General features: G+C 34.1%; 1 protein-coding gene across 1 annotated transcript in view; it reads right to left on the bottom strand.

The window, feature by feature from the left end:
- Positions 1-7,387: 7,387 nt before the first annotated feature.
- The window catches only part of LOC115878219 (TATA-binding protein-associated factor 172-like), a 38,028-nt gene continuing 20,646 nt past the window's right edge, over positions 7,388-24,769 (bottom strand). Inside the window, 9 exon segments of the mRNA XM_030894636.1 lie at positions 7,388-7,593; positions 7,596-7,924; positions 10,026-10,456; positions 11,869-12,022; positions 12,541-13,006; positions 14,286-14,859; positions 18,789-19,993; positions 23,149-23,361; positions 23,463-23,694. Coding sequence (XP_030750496.1) covers positions 7,388-7,593; positions 7,596-7,924; positions 10,026-10,456; positions 11,869-12,022; positions 12,541-13,006; positions 14,286-14,859; positions 18,789-19,993; positions 23,149-23,361; positions 23,463-23,694 — 3,810 coding nt within the window.

Raw genomic sequence — 24,769 nt, 5'->3', positions numbered from 1 at the left:
CAGGGTAAAACAAAAATGCGCGCATTTTTAACAAAATTTTAAGTGAGCCTCATTTTGTGAAGGGATGGAGGAGATCCATTTTTTTGTGGGTAGTTTGAAGGAGGTGTTTTATACCTCGGGACGTTTATGAGTTTTTTTGGCTATCGCTCTCCATTGCGATGTTTTCGATATTCTTATGATTGTCAGTAGAGTTTTAATACTAATCATTTTATCTCATTGTGAAATGTAGATATCGTATTTTTAAGCATTATGCATTTTAATATATAATTAAATAAAGCAAAAAAATAATTTTATAAAACTAAAAAGTGTTACAGTTATACAGGGCGTTAAACATTTATCTAGCTGGTATATTTAAATTATATGAACAGGTTTTATTATGTATCTTGGCATAACAAAAGAAGCATTTAACACTTTTTCATTAAAGATACAGTATAATCACTTAGCATAATCATTAGTTGATACGCATAATACTCAAAAATACAATATATTAATTTCATAATGAGATAAATTTATTAGAATTAAAATCTTACCGAAAATCATAAAAAAAGGAAATCATCGCAATGAAGAGCGATACCCCAAAAAAACTCAAAAACGTCCCGAGGTATAAAACAGCTCTTTTAAAATACCCACAAATAATGGAAATCCTCCATCCCCCCCACAAAATGGAGGTCACTTAAAATTTTGTAAAAAATGCACGCATTTTTGTTATACCCTGTATTATGGGTATTGGCCAATATATCGATAAAAAAGCGTTTCAGAATCTGGCTAGCAATTCAAAACGCCTTCAGTAGTTCAGAAAATACAAGAAGTTCAACTTGATGCAAAAATTTACGTTTCAATTGGTGCTCAGTTTACTTTTAAATAAATTTATTAGACCACGTTATTTGATGTATTTTATTAAGCTGAATCGAATAAAATCCGTCCCAATGCGATTGGATTAACGGTTTAGGAAATATAGGGTTTTTTCGTTATATTATCAGTTTCACACCACTGTGCGACGCGACGACGGGAAGAGATATACTTCCCGAAACGTTAAGCATTTTTTGTGCGTTAAGCAAGTTTGTTTATTAGTAAACCACTGCTGGCAATTCCGTCTTCGTTGTATTAACGCAGCAGTGTTTACAAAAAATAACTATTTTATTTTGTAGATTTTCTTACAGTGGCGAAATACGCATAGGACTTTTTGGAATACATTATTTTTTACTTTTTGGAATACCACACGATTAAAAAATCATTTTTACTCAATATAAAATAAATTACATCCTCCTTAAGGCCAACTGGCAGTAATGGTCATTCAAAAATAAAGAAAAGTACGGGCCAAGTAAATGACATCCAAGGCTTGACCTCGCCAAAATTCCCATCGATTTTTTCTTCTCAGCCGTCTTTGACGTCGTTTTTTTAACCTATGGTACAATACCTTTTCCACGGAACTTCTAATTTTCTTTTTTTTGTATAGTACTCCTTAACCGCGAATAATTAAAAATTAACAGATAAAAGTAACAGTTAAGATTCGCACGACCTATTTCACTGAGATTTAACCTCTTTAACCGAATTTTACTGATCTAAATTCGAGACGACCTTCCCTAATCTTCGCTTGATATATTCCGGATACGGATTTCCTGTTTTTGTCGTTCCGGCGGAACTAGGTCATGCCGCTGCTAACCTAGTTTGCGCTGAAACAGGAAGGGGGATGGGGGATTTACTGTCGAACCCAATTGCATCGAACGGTTTATTCGGAAACGCACAAAGGCCGATAAAATAGCTGACAATTTAAGCTTTTGAATGGAAATGTTAAAATCGATAAAAAACGATATCAGTATAGACAGAATGTTAAAAAATAGATCATGTTGATGTTACTCATTAGAATTATTATGAAAAGGAAAAAAATAATTAATGCGTACCAATATTCTATTTATAGCAAAATGTTTTTAATTAGTGGTAAAAATCACAGTAGAGTTGAGAATCCGCATTTTTTAATCTTTCTATAATTAGTGTTAATTTTTGAGACATTAGATTTTAGAGTTTTATGTCATTTTATAAAAAACAAAGTCGCCAAAATTATCGTCGATTATTTCAGCCGTTTTTGGCGTTTTTTTTTCGGTAATATGGTATTAGGGCTAGTCTATTTCAGGGCTTTTCTTTCATAGTAGTAATACTCATATTTTTTAAGATAAAATATAAAAAATTGTATTTTTGCTACACATCTTTTTATCTCAACATCTCTCAAAAGCCCGGTCCAGACCAAGGCGATAAAAAGTAAACACGATTTTGAGACAAAAACAAGACAAACTTGAGACAAATTGTCCACACCGCAAGGACAAAAGTACAACAAAGTCAAAAGTTTAGTTGTTGCGAATGAGTTTTATTAACCATGTACCATGTGTGATTTTACTGGTCTCCTAAAATCCCTCAAATCACCCCAAGTAAGAGTCATTTTCGCTCGGGCGAAAAAATCTCTTTTGTCTCCGATTTTTTAAAAATATTGAAATTATTTATTGTCTTGATCAAAAATTTTTTATAAAGATCAATATCGGGTCGGACATCTAAATTTTTACTAGAAAATAGCTCAGTTACACAGGGTTCTACTGTTTTATTTCCGTTATCGATAACGGTAATTTGATATATGCTACGTTTGAGAAACTTTAAGACTTCCTGATTCATTCAGTTCAGCTGGCCCAATCCTCTGTAAAATACATTATTTTTAGTTTTTCAAGTATATACTTTCTTACAGATTGTAGAAAGAAATTCTCTCTTTTCTGGTACAGCAGCAGCCTCGTCATGTATACATGTTTTAATTTTGGTTATAATTCTCATCACGTAACTTTTCCTAGTTTCTACATTTGGCATCTTGTATGATAATACCATGACTCAAACGAAAAAAACCTAGGCAATATCTAAGCAGTGGATATAATAAAAGAATAGTGGTAAAACTATACAGAATGAATCTTAAATAAGTGCAAATATTTTCAGGGGTGGTATATTTCGACCCCAGGAACACGTCCATGATTTTTTTTGTAAAAAAGATGTTGAAAATCGTGTTTTTTCTTTTAAATTTTCCTGCATATTTTAGAAAAAATTTTAGAACTTCCTGTTCACCGTAAATTTTCCCACGGTATAGTTTCTTAATCTTTGATATTACGGCACAAAAAGAGATGCAAATAGAGAAAGATTTAGGTGGCAAAATTTTTTAAAATAAAACTTTAATAACTCGGTTATTTTGGACTTATTTGAAACACGGTAAAGATAATATATTATGTTTCTTTTATTCATATCTACCAGCCCTGAAAATATTTGCACAAAGCAGCACAAATAAGGTGCACTTATAGAATCACCTTGTATAATAAAACATTTCAAATGGAACAACAAACAACAGATGTTTATTAAAATTATAAGTGTCTCAGAGGAAGACATCTAACAATAGTTATTTTACAAATTGGTGTTTATGTTTAAAAGCAACGAACGATTATATTGATGCAAATTGATTAGTTAGTTAGGCAGTCACTAAGAATCTTACATAACTTTAGTTAGAAGGTTAACCATTTAATTTTTGAGCTCTGATCGGGACCGGCCCACCGGCCCATCTTCCCACCGGCCCACCGGGAATTTTCCCGTTTTCCCATATGGCCCATCCACCCCTGTATCTATGTCATTAAGTCTATATTTAAATTGTCCTGATGATATTTGCATCATCAGGACAATTTACTTAATTAATTTGGCGAAACGTTGACAATAAAAGTGACAGGCTTCTGTTGCGTTTTTTGCGGTCCTCACACAATTATAAAAAAAACAGTATCTAGTAATCTGAACCGACAACACTAGAAATTATTTTTTATCATAAAACATATACAGGGTGTCCCAATATTCCGTAGACATAGAACTACTACGTATTTTTGGAATCAAAATAAGTTCATTGGACACAATTTACCTCTATACAAAAGTCTGTGCAAAAGTGCTTCGTTTATCCGTTAGAGGGCATCAAACTTTAAAAAAATAAACACATTTTTACAGATATTTTAAGAATCGTTCATCCGATTTGAATGAGATTTGAGGTGTCTATGTTGTGCTAAGTTTTTTAACATTTGACGTTTACAAAAATCAAGAAAACTACGGGAAGGGTGAAAACTACCACCACCCCTACATAAATTTTAGTATAAATATTTTCCTACCTCACAAACAACCGATTTTTTTTCGCAAAATAGTCCTTCTAGTATTTACTACATTTCTTGACTGTTGTAAAAAAAGCCATTTCGCATACTTTTTGAGATTTTTTTTTCCAAAGCTAACTTTTTTTTCTTTTCTAAAGCAAAAAACGTTTCTTGTTACATCAAGCTATACATATATGGAGACGCATTAGGGTAAGCCAAAAACTTAGAATACAGTTTTAATAACAGCACAGAATAAATTTTAATAACGCCAAAATTATAAAGAAAGAGGCGACTGCCTCTAAAAGAAAAATAAAAGAAGCTTTTTTAATTCAATCTAATAAAAATAAATGTATTGCTCATGCATCTGTAGATGTTAGTAATGTATGGCAATCGCTTCTTTGATTTTAAAGAACATAACATAAATAAACATAACATACGTAAAATTTAAAAATAATCATACAGAAAGTTTGGGGCTTCTTGGTTTTATCTTATTAAGCAATTGTTATCAGGTAGTAATTGTTAATTTTGAAGTTTAACTTGATATAATGTCATTTTAACAGAACGTCAACGGTTTCTCGTAGACGTATCTGTTTTAAAAAAGTAAAGTGTTCTCGAATAATTGAATTTAAATATTTTAAATAGTTTTTTTCTTTATTCTTTGTATTTTTTTGCTTCCGACGACGGAAAGAGATAAACTTTCCGAAACGTTAAGCATTTTTTTGTTAGGCAAATTTGGGCATAACCGATAATACGCCGATAATGAAAGAGTCGCGTACTTGTTTATATCCGTTTCTATGTTTACGCTGACAGTAGTGAAGGTCGAGTTTTGACAAATATTGCGAATTGATACATGGTTGTCAGATCAGCTAGTAAATTATCCGGAATTTCATGCATCTTTTTTTTAGGGGAAAAAATGACGTCATAGGTTTTAAAATGTTTTTTTAATACAAATTAGATTACTTTAGTTCATCAAATTGGCTGAATTACCGCCACGCCGCGCCGCGCCGGCGCACAGTGCTTCGAACATATGGCTGTAGAGGACAAAAATCCAAAACTTCTCTTTTATTGTAAGCAATTTATTCAAACTAGGTTTATTTGACACAAATGATGAGTACTCCCATTGTACTAAATGATGATGTTCTTAGTCCCACGTTTATGAAAAAAAAATCTTATAAATAATAAAAATATTGGAGCTGTGTTCCATCTAAGCAAATAATAATTTATAGTATGAAAACGGTGTAAGTATTAAATAAATTCCTGTGATAAAAAAGAATTGAAATAACATTAGAACATGATTCCTACAATATAAGCCTAATATAAGATAAAAATGTTTTTGTTTAATGAAAAAGAAACATTAATGTTATATTTAATTAAAAAAAAAACTTAAGATACTATAAATTTACTTTAGGACAACAAAATGCATAGATCGTAACTACTCTGATTCAGAAGAATTACTGCTGACAGAATCTTCCAAATTTATAGTATCCAAATTACAGGTAGATGAAGTATCCTCACATATAAGATATTTCTGTACATCATTTTTTAATATGTTACTTTTTCGCGTTGTTACTGTTCATTTTGTCGCTATGAGGGGTTCGGATGTTAATAGTTACCTCTTTAATACAGCATATCCATATATTATTTTTTCCTTTTCTTGGGTATGAGATTATATAATAAATTGAAAGATGGACACTTTTTTTATGCGACGTTTCGCTCCAACATAGTGGACTTTTTCAGGCACCAGTGGTGTCTCATTTGACTGGAAGGTTCATCAATATCTAATAAGAACATATTTTTTGAAATACAAATAATTTTGAGTTCTTGTCTTTATGATCAAGCCAAGTATAGCCAGATCGGCATTGCTTATCAATTTTACTCCATCTGAAAAGTATTATAAAATAAAGTTCGTCGCAAGCAGACGCAGGTGAACTATACAAAAATTAAAAGTGTATGAATATGGGAACAAAAATATTCAATAAATACGATATGTTTTGATATGTTTTTTTTAAATGCCTTTTTGAAGTTTGAAAACGTAAAATTTTTATACCCATTTAAGAATCATCTTAAAAAATAAATAAGAACTAAACAATCACGAACTTGTTTAGAAATAAATTTAAAGTACATACCTTGTTTAACAATATCCATAGTGGCTTTCAATTAAGTACATACCCGTTTAACTTCATAATATACAGAACTACTATGAATGTTATTCTTTTCACTGATGAGATAATGATCGCAAAATTTATTTTTAGTGAAAATATTTGCTAACAAAAACGCTGTTTATGAAAAATAATATACAGTATGGTTGAACATTGCTATAAGTATAAAATTATATATTCAGATATTAGTAAATTTTAACTTATTTTTTGATTTTTGTCCATGGGACGAAGCACTGTGCGGCGAGACAATTGCTATAGTTATAATAGCCCCAGCAATGAAAACACGCTGTAAGCTGTAAGCCACCAAAGCAAAGAAAACACGCTGTAAGCGTGTTTTCATTTCTTTGGTTTGTGTGTGGCTAGGGTTGAGTTTGTTTGGTATTGGTTGGTTTGGTTTGGTTGGTTTTGTATTGGTTGATTTTGTATAGGTTGGTTAGGGTTTGGTCGGATTGGTTTGCCTTTTTTTTCCTATTTGTCTGTTTGATTGATATTTTGGTTTAAACAGGACGCGTGTTTTGGTTGCTTTTGTTTCACTCTTTTGTTTTTTTAGTTTTCCCATTCACACATTACCAACGCATTTTTATTATTAAAAAAAATATTTTTTCAAAATAAAAATAAAAAATAAGAAAAGAAAATTCCGTGGAACTGGCAACATCGCTTTTCCTTCTGACGCTGTCATGTTAAATCAAGTGTTAAAATTCTCCATAACGTCAAATATGTGTCAAAAACTACTAAAATTAAATTAAAATATTTTAAAATTCTGTGCATAATCTCCATTTATTTTTATTTAAAACTACTACTAAAAAATGGTTACTTTTTTGATAAAAAGAAAAATGCAAAATCGTGTGTCAGGGATAGTTCACCGACCAGCAAATTTGTATAACTGTAAACATAACTTCCTGACAAGCAGTATTTTCTTTGCAGTGCAGTGGCGAAATACCCATAAAGGATTTTTTTTGGAGAAACAGCACTTTTTGTATAAATGTAATAATGTGCAGTTAACTTATTTTATTTCAAGAATTACGTTGTTCTATGTCAACGGAATATTTCATCACAAACTAAAAAATATCTAAACTCACCTCCTTATTGAAGTTTGGTCATGAACTGGTCAAATCAGGTTTCGTCGTCGTACTGCCTCAGATCCCACAGTTCCGGCAGCGATTCCAGAATGGCTTTGATGCCGTTGCCCTTGCCTCAAGAACCGCTGTCGCCCCTACTAATTACTGGTTTGTTCGAGAACAGATCGAGGAGCTGTTCCGTGCCCATCGTCTCCATGTATTGAAACTCTCGCTGATCACCGTGTTCGCTGCCGTTTGTGCCTTTGAACTTTTGTAATCTGAAAATTTGTTTAAATATACAGAGTGTTCTAAATAACAAGGTGTATATTTCCTTACCCCTATTATTTTTTCTTCCAAGGTAGACCGCGTTATGAGTCGATACACATCTCCACAACTTCTTTCTGATTCAATCCTGTGCGCTCTGTCCATCGCCTGAAGATCCTTCATGGGGTTCCAGTCGTGCTCCACAAAAATGACAGTATCTGCACCAGTTAGGTTGAGACCTAGGCCTCCAACTTGAGTGGTCAAAAGAAGAACATCTATCGATGGGTCATTATTGAAACTGAAAAAGCAAAGTTTGTTACCTTAATGACGTGATCAGAATTAACATAAACAACCGCCCGCGGGCGTAGTGTCTACCTTTGGTGTCTACAAAAAATACCCTCATCCGGCGGTATAATATCGTCCACGCGCCAAATTTGAATATTAGTTTTAAAAATTTAATTTGTAAAATACATATATTTGAACAATAAATTGAATGTTTACTATCACAAAAAATTAAATTATATAAAAAATACATTTAGCCACTTTGAACGAATATCAATATTCAGGAAATCTAACCAGAAAGTATGCCATGTGGTTTAATATAAATAAAAGAGCAACTGAATACTTTACTTGCCTATGAAAAGATAATTCGGGGGCCTTTATATTAGAACTTCCAGACACCAAACACTTTCTAGTCATTTTCATGAGTATTTAGAAAGTCCAACGAAAAAAATAGAAATATAATTGAACAAACTTAAAATTAATTTCTCACTGAACACACTTGCATTCTTGGCGATCAAAAAGCGGTCGATAAAAGAGTAATTAATATAATTTTTAAAATAAAACCCCAAAAAACAAGCGTCGCTACACACTGGAGATAGGATTATGAATTTGGATCACAAAACATCCCCATTTAGAACTTTTTCTTTAATGGCCATGAGCGGGAGTAAAAGACCAACCGCCCGCGCCCGAACAAACACTAGAGGCGCCACCGGTCATCAAATGGTGTAAAAATTGCGAAAATTTAATCATCTAATTTTGACACAGAGGTCGCGCTTATCTTTTTTATTTTAATTTTAATTTTAATTCAATATTCATTGTTTTCAAACTATATTATTAAACATTGTTGTATTTTGTAAATGTATAAATGTTTTCTTAATATAAAGTTGCATTATATTAATTTAAATTATATTACATACATATTTAAAATTCAAATATTATGACATATATGTCAGTTGCCGTCTAAAATGTCATCTTGATAACAAAAGGTTAGTTATTGTCAGAAATAGTTAAAATCCTGTTAAAATATTAAAATTTACAAGTTATAGTTAGATATTTTATATTATTTCTAAAACAAAAACATAATGGTACCGCGTAATGTTGATATGCAGGTCCAAAACAAAAAGTGCCTTTATATTTTTCAGTTTACGTTGTCAGCCGCGGAAGTTTCAGTGATTTTAGAGTTGTCGGATATTTTTATTTGTGAAATAGAAATATTGCAAAACTAAAAGTTAAAGTTTTATTGCAATGTAAGTAAGCGTTTGTCCATTTTATATTTTACTTTTTTCATACCTATACGACAAATATACAACATATATTGAAATTTTATAATTCGTTTTATTTAAAAAATGTTAGAAAACAAGCTTGTAATCCTATAATTAACATAATTGTTATGTAATATATTCCATTTAAATGTAATATATTACTTTATAATTAAAAACATGTAAATTTAAAAAATATATTAAAAATTTATACAGGCATTAATTGAAATTTTTAGTGTGCGAATAAACACGAGAGGCGCTTTATTATTTACTTTCATTTCTTAACATGACAGACGAAGTTCTAAAGGGGATTAATTTGTGATTTGGATTATGACAAGATTATGACAATATGATGACAATGAAAAGTGGGTTTCCATAACAATGTATAATTTGTACCGTATGATCGAATAAAAACGGCGTCAACGATGGCTATGAAATGAAGATCGCTGTCATTTTATATGTAAAATTATATGGGAAATGTCATTGATCGTCATTTCCAAGCCAACTGGACGCCGTTTTTTTTCGATCATACGGTACTTTCTAAACCGTATAAAATTGTGTTTATTTTGGAAATACGTACAACTTTTAATCTAAGCTTTTAATGCGCATGCGCAAAGTAAGGTCCTCGGAAAAGACAAACCTATTGAACGTTTCATAAGTGCAATAAAGAAGGTTTGAAAACAGCATGTCGTGATGTTGGAGACATCGTTTTAAATGCTAATTATATGGCTTGTATACATCCACGTAAGTATATATATATAATCTAGGGATTGTGGATAAAATTGTGGATTGTGACTTAAAAAGTTACGTGAGAAGAACTATAGTTGGGCTATAGTTCTACGACAAACAAAAACTTACCGTGTAACAACCGAATGTCTCATAACAGGCGGCACCGACCCGTCCAGCCTCAAATACGTCACGTTGGGCATGTGCTTCTTGAACAGATCGTTCTCTATAATGTCCAGCATCGCCTTCAACTGACAGAACACCAAAGCCCTGTGCTGATTGATCACGATCTCCGATTCCTTGTAAATACCGTTGTCTAAGTTGGTACCGATATCGCAATCGTTCAGCAATTGTTTTAGTGCCGGCAGTTTGGCCGAATGTGCGATGTCTTCGAGTTTAGAATTGTGCTGTTTCAACTGGGCGATTATGTGTTGGTACTGGGGATGGGTGGGGTTTAAGACGAGTTTCGGATGGTTGCATACGTTCTGGAGGTAGCGTAGGGCTTGGAATATGTGGGTGTTGCCTTGCATGGAGCTCGCAGTGGCTCCGGAAGATATAGAGTCCTGGAATTCAAATTTTTAAAATGTAATAGTATATCAATATATTTATAGTTATAAAATGGGAAACAAATTTCTTGCCATTTAACTGCTAATATAGAAATTCATTTCCGCACTGTGTTTGTCATAATGTGGATCAACCTGCTCTCACTACCGGTTTCGGAGCCCTACTCCATCATCAGGTGAGCTTGGGTCGACTCCACAAAATGACAAACACAGCGCAGAGCACCTAATTCCGACTTGTCGGAAAGTAGTGGTTAGATATTAAGTCCCGCACGGGAGATAGCGGTCTGCGTGCTATTATATTATAATTTGGCTTTCCTGAAAAAAACCCTTTTTACTATCGATAGTTGCGCCTCGGTGATACGAAAGTACTACCATTGCACGCAGGCCGCTTCTATAATTTTTTTATTTTTTCAGATAAAAAAACCAGACTTGGTATGTTAGTACATGACATAAATTAGGATGATTGACGCATTCAATTGTTTTTGGTCACTTCCTGTTTCACCGGAAATTACTACAACTTTTGATTTTTAAATGGGACCATCAGTATTTTTCGACTTTATTTGATAGAGAGATAGACACCCTCAATAGAATGACATATTATCATGTCAACTTTTGACATTTTCGCTTTAAAAAAATCGTATTTCAAATTTCAATCTAAATTTTTAGTCAAGGAGCCTTGGAAAAATAGATTTGATGGTCTAACGTTTTTTGTATCTTATCCTGGCCCGGCCGGTTAAAAGATACCCAAATCGTATTTTTAATCATATCTCAATTTTTTTCAAATGGAATGAGGGTGGCTCATTAGCATCTTTGGAAAAAGAATTTTGTTACGAATAATTTGGTACCACACACTTGGTATTTCGAGTCAAATTGTCCTTATGAACCGAATGTTACAATTTCAAATAAACCATATGAGAAAATGTCAAAAAAGTTGACATATGATATGCCATTCTATTCAGAGTGTGATTTTGTATTGAATAAAGTAAAAAAATACTGAGGGTGCCATTTAAAAATCAAAAGTTGTAGTCATTTCCGGCGAAACAGGAAGTGACCGAAAACAATCGAATACGTCAATCAATCCTAATTTATGTCGTATACTAACATACCAAATCTCATTTTTTTCTCTGAAAAAGTTATAGGGGTGTATCTACATTTTGTTTAGTGATTTGCTAAATATAGTAATATTTCTTCGAAAGCATGTACTAATTATAATATGCACAAATCAAGTTAAAAGTATAAAATACAATAGAATAACACCACCACTGGATCTTTCAATACTAGTCAATATTTGTACTATTTCCAGAGCATAAAACTGGAGGTAGCATTGACCAATGGAAAACGTTATACGTATTTTTTAGAACTACCATGGCGTAATTTTCTTCAGGAGGTATATTTGTATATCTGAAACTCACCTGTAATGTCTGATGAGCTTGTGACTTAGAAAAGTCTTCATAAAGTTGTTCCTGTAAAGGACTCAGTTCGCAATAATAATCCTGAGTGATTTTCGGAGGTAGATCAGCCAAAACGTCCTCCTTCATTCTTCTGAGCAAAAATGGCAGTACTTGTCTGGAAATTTAACATAATAAAGTACAAATAAAAATTAGAAGCAATAAAAGCATAGATGTAGATTGTATGGGAGGAGGAAACTTAATCACCGCGACCTTATAGATCCATTGTGATCCCCCTTTTTTGAGTTAGAACTTATCATACAGTCTTGGGGATTTGACAAAGCCAGTATCTGAGACGGTTTTACAGAGGTTAGTTCTTCGATATCAGTCGTACCAACGTTTATGGCATGAATGATTGTCGTCTTGGCGCACTCAGTGAAGAGGTGTTCGGTGTTTCCCCATTTTCCCTACAGAATTTGCATTCGCGGATGGTTCTTAGCTTTAATCTACTGAGGTATTCACTGAGAAGACAGTGTCCTGTTAAAAACCCCGTGAAAAGCCGAAGATTGTTCTTACAAAAATGAAAGAAAATCTTTGATTTTTCTATGTCTTAAGTCCTGAGAAATTTTTTCGAGTATCTTAGACCGTCTACAATCTACATCTACACTAAAGCATAAGAGATTCTGAATAAATTACCTATGCAAAGCTTCCATAGCCAAAACCCCCGCCTCCTGATCCTTCGGTGAACACTTTGGATCCCTGCTAGCCAATATAGGGCGAGAATATTTCGCAGTGAACTGTTTCTCCGTCCCCAAAAACCCGGGCATCAGAAAATCAAACAAGCTCCACAGCTCCAACACGTTATTCTGTATGGGCGTGCCGCTCAGTATCAATCTGTGGTTCGCTACCAAATGCTTGATGGCCAGGCTGGTTCTTGTTTTGCCGTTCTTGATGATGTGCCCTTCGTCCAGGATGACGTAGTTCCATTTGATGTTGGAGAAGAAGTTGTTGTCTTTGCGCACGATGTCGTATGAAGCGACAATGAGGTTGTATTTTTTGAATTTGCCGCGCAATTTTTCGCGCTCGACGGGGTTTCCGTTGTACTGGAGCGGCCTGAGGTGTTTGTGGCTGACGAATTTCTCCACCTCGTAAACCCAGTGTCCTGGAAAATAAGATAAAAATTAACTTCATATAATTAAGTAATATGTTATACAGGGTGAGTCTTAAATAAGTGCGAAATCTCGATAAAAGAAACATATTTTCTCTTTACCGTTTTTCAAATAAATCTAAAATAAACGAGATATTTTACTTTGAAATTTTTCAAAAAAATTATTTTTTGCTAAAATTTTGAGAACCGCTGGATCTTTTCTGAATTTTCTTTCTTGTAAATTTAATCTCCTAGCTACGTTGCCATATTATCGTCAAATTATATTTTTTAACTAAAAAATTTTTCAAAAAATTCCAAATTTTCAAATTGTTTCGCGAAAAAAAACTCATAATCGTGTTTCTGAGGTCGAAATATACTACCCCTAAAAATATTTGCACTTATTTAAGACTCATCCTGTATAGTAACACAGATTAAAGGTGAATTTTCATACATCCGTCATCCGTTGATACATCCGACTGAGCTCTGATTGGTTATAGTGTTTTCGCGCCTCTTTTTATCAGTAAAATGTTAAAACTGTCCTTCAACCAAGAAAGTTAAAATAAATTTAACTTTGTGTACGATAAAAGATGTTTTGAAAACTCTAACCTAACCTTACTTTTCTGTTGATAAATTTCCGAAATTTATCAGGAAGTAGTTATTCTCTTTCCTGTTTATACCGAGTGCGCCTCAAAAGTGGCTCATTTCTATAACTTTTTTATTTTTTCATTTTTACTTTATTTGATAGAAAATAACACTCTGAATAGAATGACATATCATACGTCAACTTTTGACATTTTAGCTCAAAAAATAATCGTATTTTAGATTCCAATCTATAGTGCCTGGACCATGTTAAAAACACTAATCAACTCAAACTTTTTAATCAAGGAGCTTTGGAAAAATAGATTTCATTGTCTATTGTTTTTCGTGTCTTGTCCTAGCCGGTAAAAAATATGCCGAAATCATATTTTTAATCATATCTCAATTTTTTCAAATGGAACAAGGGTGGCCCATTAACATATTTGGAAAAAGCATTTTTTTAACATTTTTTTACGTATAATTTGGTACCACACACTTGGTATTTCGAGTCAAACTGTCGTTATGAACAGCATGTTACAATGTCAAATAAACCATATACAAAAATGTGATATGCTGTGATATTTGCAGAAACACCATTAGGCAATAATTGTAATTTTTAGTACGCGAACAAACACGAGAGGCGCTTTATTTACTTCAATTTCATTTCTTAACACGACAGACCAAGATAGTGCTAAATGGGGATGTTTTGTGGTCTTACCTGTCAAAGTAGGAGGACAAACCACCAACGAAGGCAGGGGAGAACAATCCGCCGACTTGCTCTCTCTATACTTCTGCTCCCTGTAGTAATGATCCCCCGCCAAAATACAGATACTCTGCAACGTCTTCCCTAACCCCATATCGTCGCACAATATCCCGTGCAGTTTGTACTTGTTAAGAAACGCCAACCAGTTCACCCCAGCTTGCTGATAACTCCTCAACTCGGCCGCTATAGGTACCGGTATGACGTAGTTCGGTATCGAAGAAGGACAGAGCAACTGCTGGAGGAATTCGCGTTCTTTGTCCCTCTTGGCGCTGAGCACGCTGTCTTTTAAAGCTGGAGGTTCGGGAACGCCTCCGTCCAATGGCATTAGTTGCACCAGGGTGGCAAAGCTGTGGGTGCCGGTTAGTCTGACGGAGGAGTTCTGATCGGACATGCGCCCGAGCAAAGGTACGACGAGTAGCACTACGAAGGGGATGATGTCGAACTGCAAGGTGTCGACTATGCAAGCTATGGCTTCGACGGCACCTTGGCGGTCCGTATCACAGTCTGTGGCTCCTAATTTAGGTAATATCTGCAAGAAAAAATGTAAAAATTAAAACATTTTATTGTATTGGGTTCTTTCTTTATTGTAGGACACTTTGCACTCTCTTGTTTGCGCTTTTTGCATATGATTATTCTTTAACTGTCCTGCTTTATCCACGAAGTTTATAGTACATATCTAAATCTTGAATGCAGGGGCGCCTCGTCAGGGTAGGCAAGGTAGGCGGCGCCTACCCTACAATTTTGTCACAATTTTAGCGGTTTATTACATTACATTATTTACTATTAATGTTGCCAATACATAAAAATACTGTTAATACACGCAAGTGTGTTGTAATAATCAATATTAATTTATCATTTTTTATGGTCTTGTATATTAAAATATTCACTACCCCTGCCGTACATTGACTGCGGCACTGCGTTAGAAAACAAAATAATTTTGACCGTTGGAGTATACTGCAAACGCCTTTGTTCGGCGATTTCTACATCACCTGTTAAAGTAGATGCACGACGTACGGCAGTAATTACGGCGATTTGTTTACATTGCCCGAGCATATTATAACTTTTAGATAAAAATCTCTGTTATAAATTTTAAAACTGACAGATATGAATACTATCATTTAATTAGTTATACATGTAGTTACAATATATTCAAAATTTAGGTCTATCGGTTTATGCTAGCAGTAATAACGAGTATAAATAAAAAAATGGTCAGTACAACGCTCGCCGTTTTTAGCGCACGTTCAGCTTTGGGTTTAGTTTTAGTGTTATTTTTACAGAAAATAAATTCTGAATTTTGATCAAATGACAAGAACATTATCATTGCCGATATCTCCTGGTTATAGTGTAGTCCTTTTTTCAAAATATTGCATTGTTTTAGCTTAAAAAAAACTTGAATTATGCGGCTTTTCTTGCGAGAGCTACCGGAGCTGCGTTACTAAAGAGATGGCTATGTACGTCAACCATAGCCACAATAGACTTAATTTTACCTCGTCACGAGATTTTTTGGAAATATTGCACTTCCATTTATGCGGATTTCTACTAACTTTTGACCTTTCTTTTCGGTCGCATTTCCTTCTATTTAATACTAAATAATTAAAAAAAAAACGCACAAATACTACTGGTAGTAAACAAGCTGTAGCAAAAAATTTTTATACTCCGTGTATAAATGCGTAATTACTGCCGTAATTTTTTGTACTCCGTGTTCTGTCTCTGTCTAACTCATCGTGCGATAGCGACGCGACGTAAGTCTGAGTTGTTTTGTATTAAAGCGGGGCTTAGGCGAAATCTTCGTTCGCCTTTGCACTTTGCATGAAGTCGCGGGGGCTCGGTAGGCTTAGAAGTTACGGGGATATTTCGTCCCGATATTTCATATGATTCATTATACATAGCATTTAAAACTTTTATATGAAAATTAAAAAAAAATACAGCAAATTGGAAACAGTTTTCGGGCTTGTCCAAGACTATTCAAAATTATATAACCGGTTGTATTTCAGAATACGACACAGAACTAATAGAATCCGAAATAAAAAGCGCCTTATTTTATTCCGTGTAAGCAGACGATACAACAGATATTACAGAAAGGTCTCAGTGTGCTATTTCAATAAAAGGGATGAAGTCAATTATTGGGAAAACTGGAAATCGTCAGATTTTCACCAAAATTGGTGTACACCCTATTTTGAGGTCGTAGATTAGGAATCTGAACTTTTTTCTTGGCGGTCTCTTACCGTTTTTCAGAAAAACGTAAAACTATTTCAGCATCGAATTTTTCTTAATTTCTCATATTTTTATGGTTTTCTAGCACATATTTTGTTAGGTATTCAATAAACAATAATGTTGTTGCTATTTTCTGTTACTTTTTTAACCAATTCCATGCATAATAGGGGAAAATTTGCCAAAATAAATTTGTAAACAATCTGAAAATGTTGGGTTATGTGTTTCTGGCATTTAAAGCAACGTTGCCAATGCTAAACCTAAATTTAGCGTGTTTTTTTCGCTCATTCTGGGATTACGAAAGGCGGTCGCCAGTCGCCAGAAGAACGGCTCCTTCCCATAATTGCTATTTTACCAATGAGATCTGACTATCTTTAACCACGAAGTTGCACGAAAGAGTTTTTGATTGCATTGGTTACAACTTCCATGCGGAGGGTGTTAATCTTTTGTTGTTATATTATATCAAAAAAAGATTAACCACCTCCGCAACCACCAATGCAATCAAAACTCTTTCGTGCAACTTCGTGGTTATAAATAGTCTTTATATAACTTCTTTGCGGAGGGGGTTAATCTTTTTTTGATATAATATAACAACAAAAGATTAACACCCTCCGCAAAGAAGTTGAAACCAATGCAATCAAAACTCTTCCGCGTAACTTTGTGGATATAAGTAGGTATATTTAATTATTGTCGATCTCATAATAGGTAATTTATTTAAAGTCCCTAATCACCCGAAAAAATAGAAGATATGGCAACATTGTAAACGTTGTAAATTTTCATTCTAGATTAGGTCTAGAATATATTTGTCTCTCTCATTACATAGGAGAGAGAAACAAGGATATATCAAATGTCGAACTTCCATCTGGTCTCAATTTTCATTGTTATTTTGTTAAGAAAAGTGTTTTTCAGTAAAATTTTGGACATTTTTCTATCCCCAATCAAGTGTGGCTTTTAGATAAACTATAATATAATGAAAATATAGTGAAATTATTACTTTATAGGGTCGAAATAAAGAAAAATTCAATGTTGAAATAAGTTTCCGTTTTTCTGAAAAACGGTAAGAGACCGCCAAGAAAAAAGAATCGTAATCTACGACCTCAAAATAGTGTGTATACCAATTTTGGTGAAAATCGAACGATTTCCAGTTTTCCCAATAATTACCAAAACTTCTTTGCGAATTTTATTTTATTTTTTAGAAATAAGCTTTGCAGATATGTCTCAATTGTTTTTATTTATCTATTGCTAATTCACAGAAATTTAAAGAATTTAACAAACTTTTACCGCAATGTTTTTACCAACATAAATTAATGAATAAAATGCAGGTGTTAATAATAGATATGAGTCTCGAAATATATATGTATATGATAAGGGAATCTGTTTTTCTTTGTAAATTTAATTGTCTATATACTTACCAATTTTTAAGTTTGCCTAAATAAGTAAAAATAAAATAAAATCTATGATGTATGTAAAAATTAGGAGATAAAAAAACATATACTTGTACATTATGTCATTACGTTGAATGCTGTTATTTTTGCTTTAGTTTTGTTCTAAATATTCTTAAACTATATTCTTAACCCAGAGATAACATATATTTACGAACTGGGGTTACGGTATTATGTAAATTTAGGGGGGGGGGGAAATAGACGCGACTAAAAATTTGTCACCTACCAAGTCCCACGGGTCACGAGTCGCCACTGCTTGAAGGCAACGTATAATATTAGCATAAAAATAATGCTCCTATAAGGCTAGTATACCGGGTGGTGCATCGGCGTTGGAAACAAAGGAAATCCCATGCAAATTTTGAACTGTCCAAATATTGGCTCCCCTGTTAATTTTACACCGAAGTTGTAAATAGGTTTCTTAAAAGCCTCTATGTAAAAGTAAAAAAATTGTTTCGTTTGTAGTGCCGCCGAAGTGTACAAGATGCCGAAGCAGCTTAACAACCGTTGCAAAAAACTCATCGCAACTTAATTAGAATATTTTAAACGGGAAAGCGTTAATAATGAGCCTTTATGTCCCTCATTGCTGTTAAGGAGGAGAGTTTTGTTGATGTAAATAATAACTGTTTGTATATTTATAATTAATTAATTTTTTTGTCGAAAAATGTTTTATTTAAAGGAAAATATGTAAAAGTCGGTAAGGCTAATTTTTAGTCACGTGATTAAGCTTGACCTGCTTAATCACGTGACTAAAAATTTATTTGGAATGATCTATATTATGATTATTAGTTACATAAAAAATACTAACCTTACTAACTACTAACTCCATAACTCTAACAGAACTAAGCTTCGCAAACACCGCCAAACATCTTGCAGCCAAATGTCGAACAGCCCGGTACGGATGAGACAACAGCACACACAACCTCTCCAACGTCAAATCCATCAACGGCAACAGCAAAGAGGCGTGCAAACTCGGAGTTGTCACTTCCAACACCTGCAAATCCCACACCAGCTGCTGCGCTTCCTTGTCTTTATCTCTAGCAGGATTAAAGGTTTGTGGATCAACTGTTTGAACCAACTGACCTACTATCAATTCCCAGAGTTTCGGCAATTTAACCGGAAGTTCCGATCCAAAGTAAGAAGTTATAGCTGTCAGTGCTAAACTAGCTCCTCTACGTTGGATTCTGTTCAGTTTCTGAGGCTCGTCGTCTTTTAGAAGTTCTTCCATCGGCACCTCATTGATGGGAGGTCTTCTAGGTCCCCTTCCAGTACTGTTTGACCTCCTAAACATGGCACACTCGGCGTTTCTCTGTTCATTGATCAAGGTCACTATCCCGTTGTAGTTGTCTCTTTTCCAGGACTCTTGCACCTCACTTTGTTCCTGAGCGGTATATATTTTCGGAGTGTATTCAGGGTCGCATCTAAGGAAGGTACAAAGATTCGTGAGTACTTTTTCGTTAGGGCATTGATCCCTCTCACGACATTGGTCCAATAAAATGGCCAGGTGATGCGCGCTGACTTGTTGAAGTAATTCTTCAGGCTCGTACTTGACAGAGTCCATCAAAGGTTTTATCACAGGGTTAAGTTTTTCGGGTAAAGCTCTAAACATAGCTATGGCACCAGATAACGCGGCTTTCGTGCTTATCGTCAGCGATTTCTGCTCGTTAGTAGTTTGCACGACCGAGTTCTGAATCGACCGTCTTCTTTCTTGCAGACTTTCCAATATCTTGGGCTTCATTTTGAAACTGACTAGAATGTTCTCGGTGTCTGAGTTGGTCAGATGCTCGATGAGAGGTAAGGTTAGGGGTTGATCGATGTTGATTTGGATGGGGACTTTGTAATGGCGTAGAGTGGCGAGGAAATCACGCGTTTCTTGAGCTAGTTTAGTAAAGCTGTGCGCTATTTCGTCGAAGTAGATGATCTCGTCTTGGCATTGGTGTAAGCGCTGTTTTAAGTTGGGCGGGCAGTCTTGGATTTCTGTGTTGAGTTTGGCCCATTCGGATATAACGAGACCTGGAAGAAACCAAATATACGAGGTGTTTACTAAGTAAAGTAAAACTTTTTAAGGGATGATTAACTATGGCAGAAAGGGAAGACTGGATAAATAGTGTACCCATTTAAGCTGGGGCAACCTGGTATACAGCTTAAGAACGTCGGACGGCGTAGAAGCTGGAATAGTAGGGCCGAAACAAAGGATATCTTTCCCATTAAGCCTATACAGGGTGGTCCGAACTGTATTCCGGAAAATTCGGCAGCATATTCTGCAGATAAAAATAAGTAAAAAATTTGTATAAATGTGTGTCCTAAAATGCTTAGTTTCGAAGATACAGGGTGTAGAAGTTTCATTTTTATTCCCATTTTTTCCAAATAATTTCTGGAGTGACGTCAATATTTCGATGAAAATTGGTGTCATTGGTGAAAATGTGGTGATTTTTGAAGTGAAAAATTTGATTTTGATATCAATATGACTCCTATTTGTAGTGGGCGCCACCTACATGTGTTTTAACCTTTGAATAAGAAGACTAAGGAAGGAGCATATCAAAAATCTTAGGTACACGGCGATGGGCCTCAAATATGGCCGACTTAAATTCCGGTTTATCAGTGCCGTTCTAGTTTTATTTAAAAAATGTAAAACTATGATGTAGGGTAGACGTGGGGTAAACTCAATAATTTGTTGTTTTATTTTACGTTGTGAATAAATGTTGGTAGTTATTAAAATTGTTATAAAAATATATAATTCTAGTAAAAATAGATAAGTTATAATAAGTATTTATTAACACAAACATCCGATACGCTACTGAAGCAGGTAAGTCAAATTAACGTATCAAAATTCTTTGACATCTGAGCTTTGACAAGTAGTAAATAAAAAGCTAAAATGCAAGAAAAATATATAATTTAGTTAATTTAAGTGAATTTCATAAATGATCTGTTTACTACACGTATGTATATTATATAGTCACTTACTAGCGAAAGTTGTTCCATTATTTCACTCAATTTTTGCCGAGATCTACCGCACGCTACACAACCAACTATTTTAGAGTCTTTTTCGATAAATCGCGATAGTGTCACTGTTAATTTAAGTTCTGCCACAATTTCCATCTAGATTTACTACCTTTATACAACTATCAGTAGTAGAATAAATATTAAATAACATAAAATAAGCTCCGTAAAGACTGACAAATCCACAAAATTTCAAATCAAATTCAAATGTGTCAAATGAATCGTCAAACAGAACTGTCAAGGATCCCCACCCTAGAGTGCTTTTTCCGCCCACCATGCATGAATACATGGATAGCATTATGCTCCTTCCTTAGTCTTCTTATTCAAAGGTTTTAACTGTTTTGAAGAGTAATAACTTTTCGACCGTACCTGTATAAAAGTACTTTGTGAAGAAATATACATTTCCGTGATTTTTACGTAAAAATGTATCTTAATGAAAATTGTTACGAGCAAGCGTTCTCAAGATATTTAGAATAGAAATAGTCAATATATGTCATTATTGCCAAAAAATAAACATGTTGAGTAGATAGTTATTTGACTGAAATTATAAATTTGGGAACTTCTCATATTTTTAAATTAATCATAAATTTTTTCTTCGAAAAATGATGATAAAACAGTTTCTGTTGTACTTTTGCCACAAAAACATTTCAAATTTATGATTTCAGTCTAATAACTATTTAGTCAACATGTTTAATTTATGTCAATGATGAACTGTATTGATAATTTCAGTTCCAAAATATCTGAGAATATTAAGCTTGATTTTCATGCATCAGTTGTCCGACGATACGTGGATACGATATTAATTTCATTGGTTATATATAAAGACTTCGATTGGTTAACCGTTTCTAACCAATCAAAGTCTTTAAATTCAACCAATAAAATTAATATCGTATCATCGTATCGTCGGACAACGGATGCATGAAAATCAAGCTTTACTCGTAGCGATTTTACCAAGAGACTTTTACGTAAAAAAATGTCGTAAATGTATTTTTTTTACTCAGTAGTTTTATACAGGTACGCACGAAAAGTTATTACTCTTCAAACCAGTTAAAAACATATGTAGGTGACGCCCTCTACATGTAGGAGTCATATTCACATCAAAATCAAATGTATCATGTCAAACAACTACCAGATACCAATTTTCATCCAAATATTGACTTTACTTCAGAAATTATTTGCTAAAATCGAAATAAAAATAAAACTTCTACACCCTGTATCTCCGAAACTAAGCATTTTAGGACATAATTTATACAAACTTTTTACCTATTTTTATCTGTACATATACGTCGAAGTTTGTGGAATACAGTTCGGACCACCCTGTATAAGGATGTTACAAGTTTCAATTTTCCAAGCAGAAATAACTGAAATCCACTACTGTGTGAAGAAATAATAAGGCAACAAAGAACACATCTTTCAGTGACCATCTTCACAGACAGCCAAGCAGCGCTAAAGGCACTAAGCTCCACGGGGGTCAATTCTAGACTAGTGTGGGATTATGTGTGTGCTCTAAACACATTGGGCGAGCATAGTAACGTTACGTACGGTATCAGGGTCACAAGGGTAACGAAAAAGCAGATGAATTGTCCAAATAAGGTCATGAAAGTCATTAATACAATTAAAAACCGAAAGGCCGAAAACTCTTCTGCGGCGTTGTAAAAGCAGTCATGAGAATGGCCACAAAACGGTGAATGCCCAACAAGTCTCTAGTTCATAATAAAGCATTCGCCAAAATTCACAGCAGACCTACTAAGCAACGACAGAAAAACTGCCAAAGCTGTAGTAGCTCTACTAACAGGGCATTGTAAGCTGAATAGGCATATCAGGATTGACGGAAGAAGCCATGTTCAGGTTCTGTCAATCTGCAGAAGAAACGACAGGGCACACTTTATGCCGGTGCGATAGCCTGGCAAATGTACGATCCTTGGTACTGGACAAGGACAGGTCATTGATAAAGACATATATGGAGGATTAGTCTCCAAGGTGCTAGACTTTTTGAAAAAGATTGGAAGAACAGGCTGGAAAATATAACCTAAGGATCAGACCAGAACCACAATAGATGTGAAAAGGTCCTAGAGGTACACTTCGAAAAATCTAATCTAGTCTAAGGGATTATTCATTTATATGTAACAGACTATAGTCATAACAATCAAATTTAATGTTATAATTACCTGTAACTAGTCTCTGTAGTGCAGATTTCGAATTCAAATGAACGAGCAGTACTTTTTCGTAACAGTCTATTGGTTTCTCTATGCCCTGAGTATAAATCAGCCCTGGAGCAGGTTTCACTATGTAACAGGATAGTAATCCCAGCATCCGCGTGGCCATACATCGGACTTGGACGCTGTTAGCTTCTCTTGTTGCAATGGGAGTTGTTTCACCACCTTAAAATAAATTCTATAAGCTGTCTAAATAATATCATATACCCATATGGTTTAAACCAAAGTTAACACATTTGAATGGTACTTGATTATGTCATACATACCTCCTATAAAATATTTGGAATGGCCGATTGTATGGTCAAAATTATTCAGGACATTTCCAGTCTTTCTTTGAGTTTTTGCTTGAATAAACAGGTTATTGTCAAATAGTACCTTTATGGGTTGCATGGTTAAAAACAACCAAACGGTTATGAATGGACAAGCCGCATGTAGCAGCTCGACTAAGCCGGAGTTTTTTACTAGGTTACTCCAAACTTTCTCTGCTACGTCTCTAACCTAGAAATAAAAACTCTAAAGTGGTACTAAATTAAATCATCTTTCATTAATCCAAAGTTACAATAATTTCCACATAAATAACATAATAAACAGGTTATCAAATATGCATGCTCGGTGGTCAATGTGCATGCTCGGTGGTCGAAATTGGTCTGTTTTAACAGAGAAAACTTATTTCCTGACCAGATAGAGCAAAACGGATATAGATGTCATGGGCTCGATTTCTGAGACACGTTTAATGGCGTAAACCGCCTGTTGATATTTTCACTGCCAACTGAGATACGGGGTATTTTTTAATTTTTTACCATTTTGAAAATTGCTCATAACTTTTTTATTTTGCGGAATAATAAAATTCTGTAAAAACATACTTGAGGCACTTTTTTAAGCACAATCCAGTGGCGTAGTCAGTTTTTTTCTATGCATGCTCTTTTTGTCACAAATAATGAAAAATATAATTTTTTAAATGGAAATCATAGTTGGCTATGATCTTAAAAAAATGCTGGCGTTTAACCCTTTTCAACGATATAAAGTTAGGGATATCTATTTCTTAGAATGAGAGAAATATTAGGTTTTTTATCTTTATATCGAAGTGGGCCTTGATTTTGTGTTGACCTATGTGCCCTCGTATGTGCCTAATTATTTTTTATGTCAATTTAATATTCAATATTATCTGCATAATTAAAGACTTTTGGAAAGGTAAATTAACATACTATATTAGTATTCGTAATTACAATTGAACTCAATACAATAAACAAAGAACAAGACTAAAAAAACGTATTTTTTTGTGTGGCAAATATGGTTTTCTAAAGAAAATCATCAAAGATGTTCAAACTGAGCACCTCCTTGTTGAATACACAATAAACATCTTTTCCGCACATAGTTACAACGATTTATTAGGCTAGAGTAACTAGCCTAATAAAGTAAACTAGTAACTAGAGTAATAAGTCCAAAAACTTTCCTAGTTGCCTTCTGCAATTCTTCTCTCGTCCCAATGGTTCTTCCCTGATAGATAAGGTCTTTTAATTTCCCCCATAAAAAAGTTGAAAGGAGTTAAATTACAGAACCTAGCAGGCCTAGA

The sequence above is a fragment of the Sitophilus oryzae genome, unplaced genomic scaffold (genome assembly GCF_002938485.1).
Source record: "Sitophilus oryzae breed Bouriz unplaced genomic scaffold, Soryzae_2.0 scaffold_1502_pilon_pilon, whole genome shotgun sequence".
Taxonomy (NCBI): domain Eukaryota; kingdom Metazoa; phylum Arthropoda; class Insecta; order Coleoptera; family Curculionidae; genus Sitophilus; species Sitophilus oryzae.
Note: the sequence above shows the minus strand (reverse complement) of the source record. Positions and strands in the feature narration are given on the sequence as shown.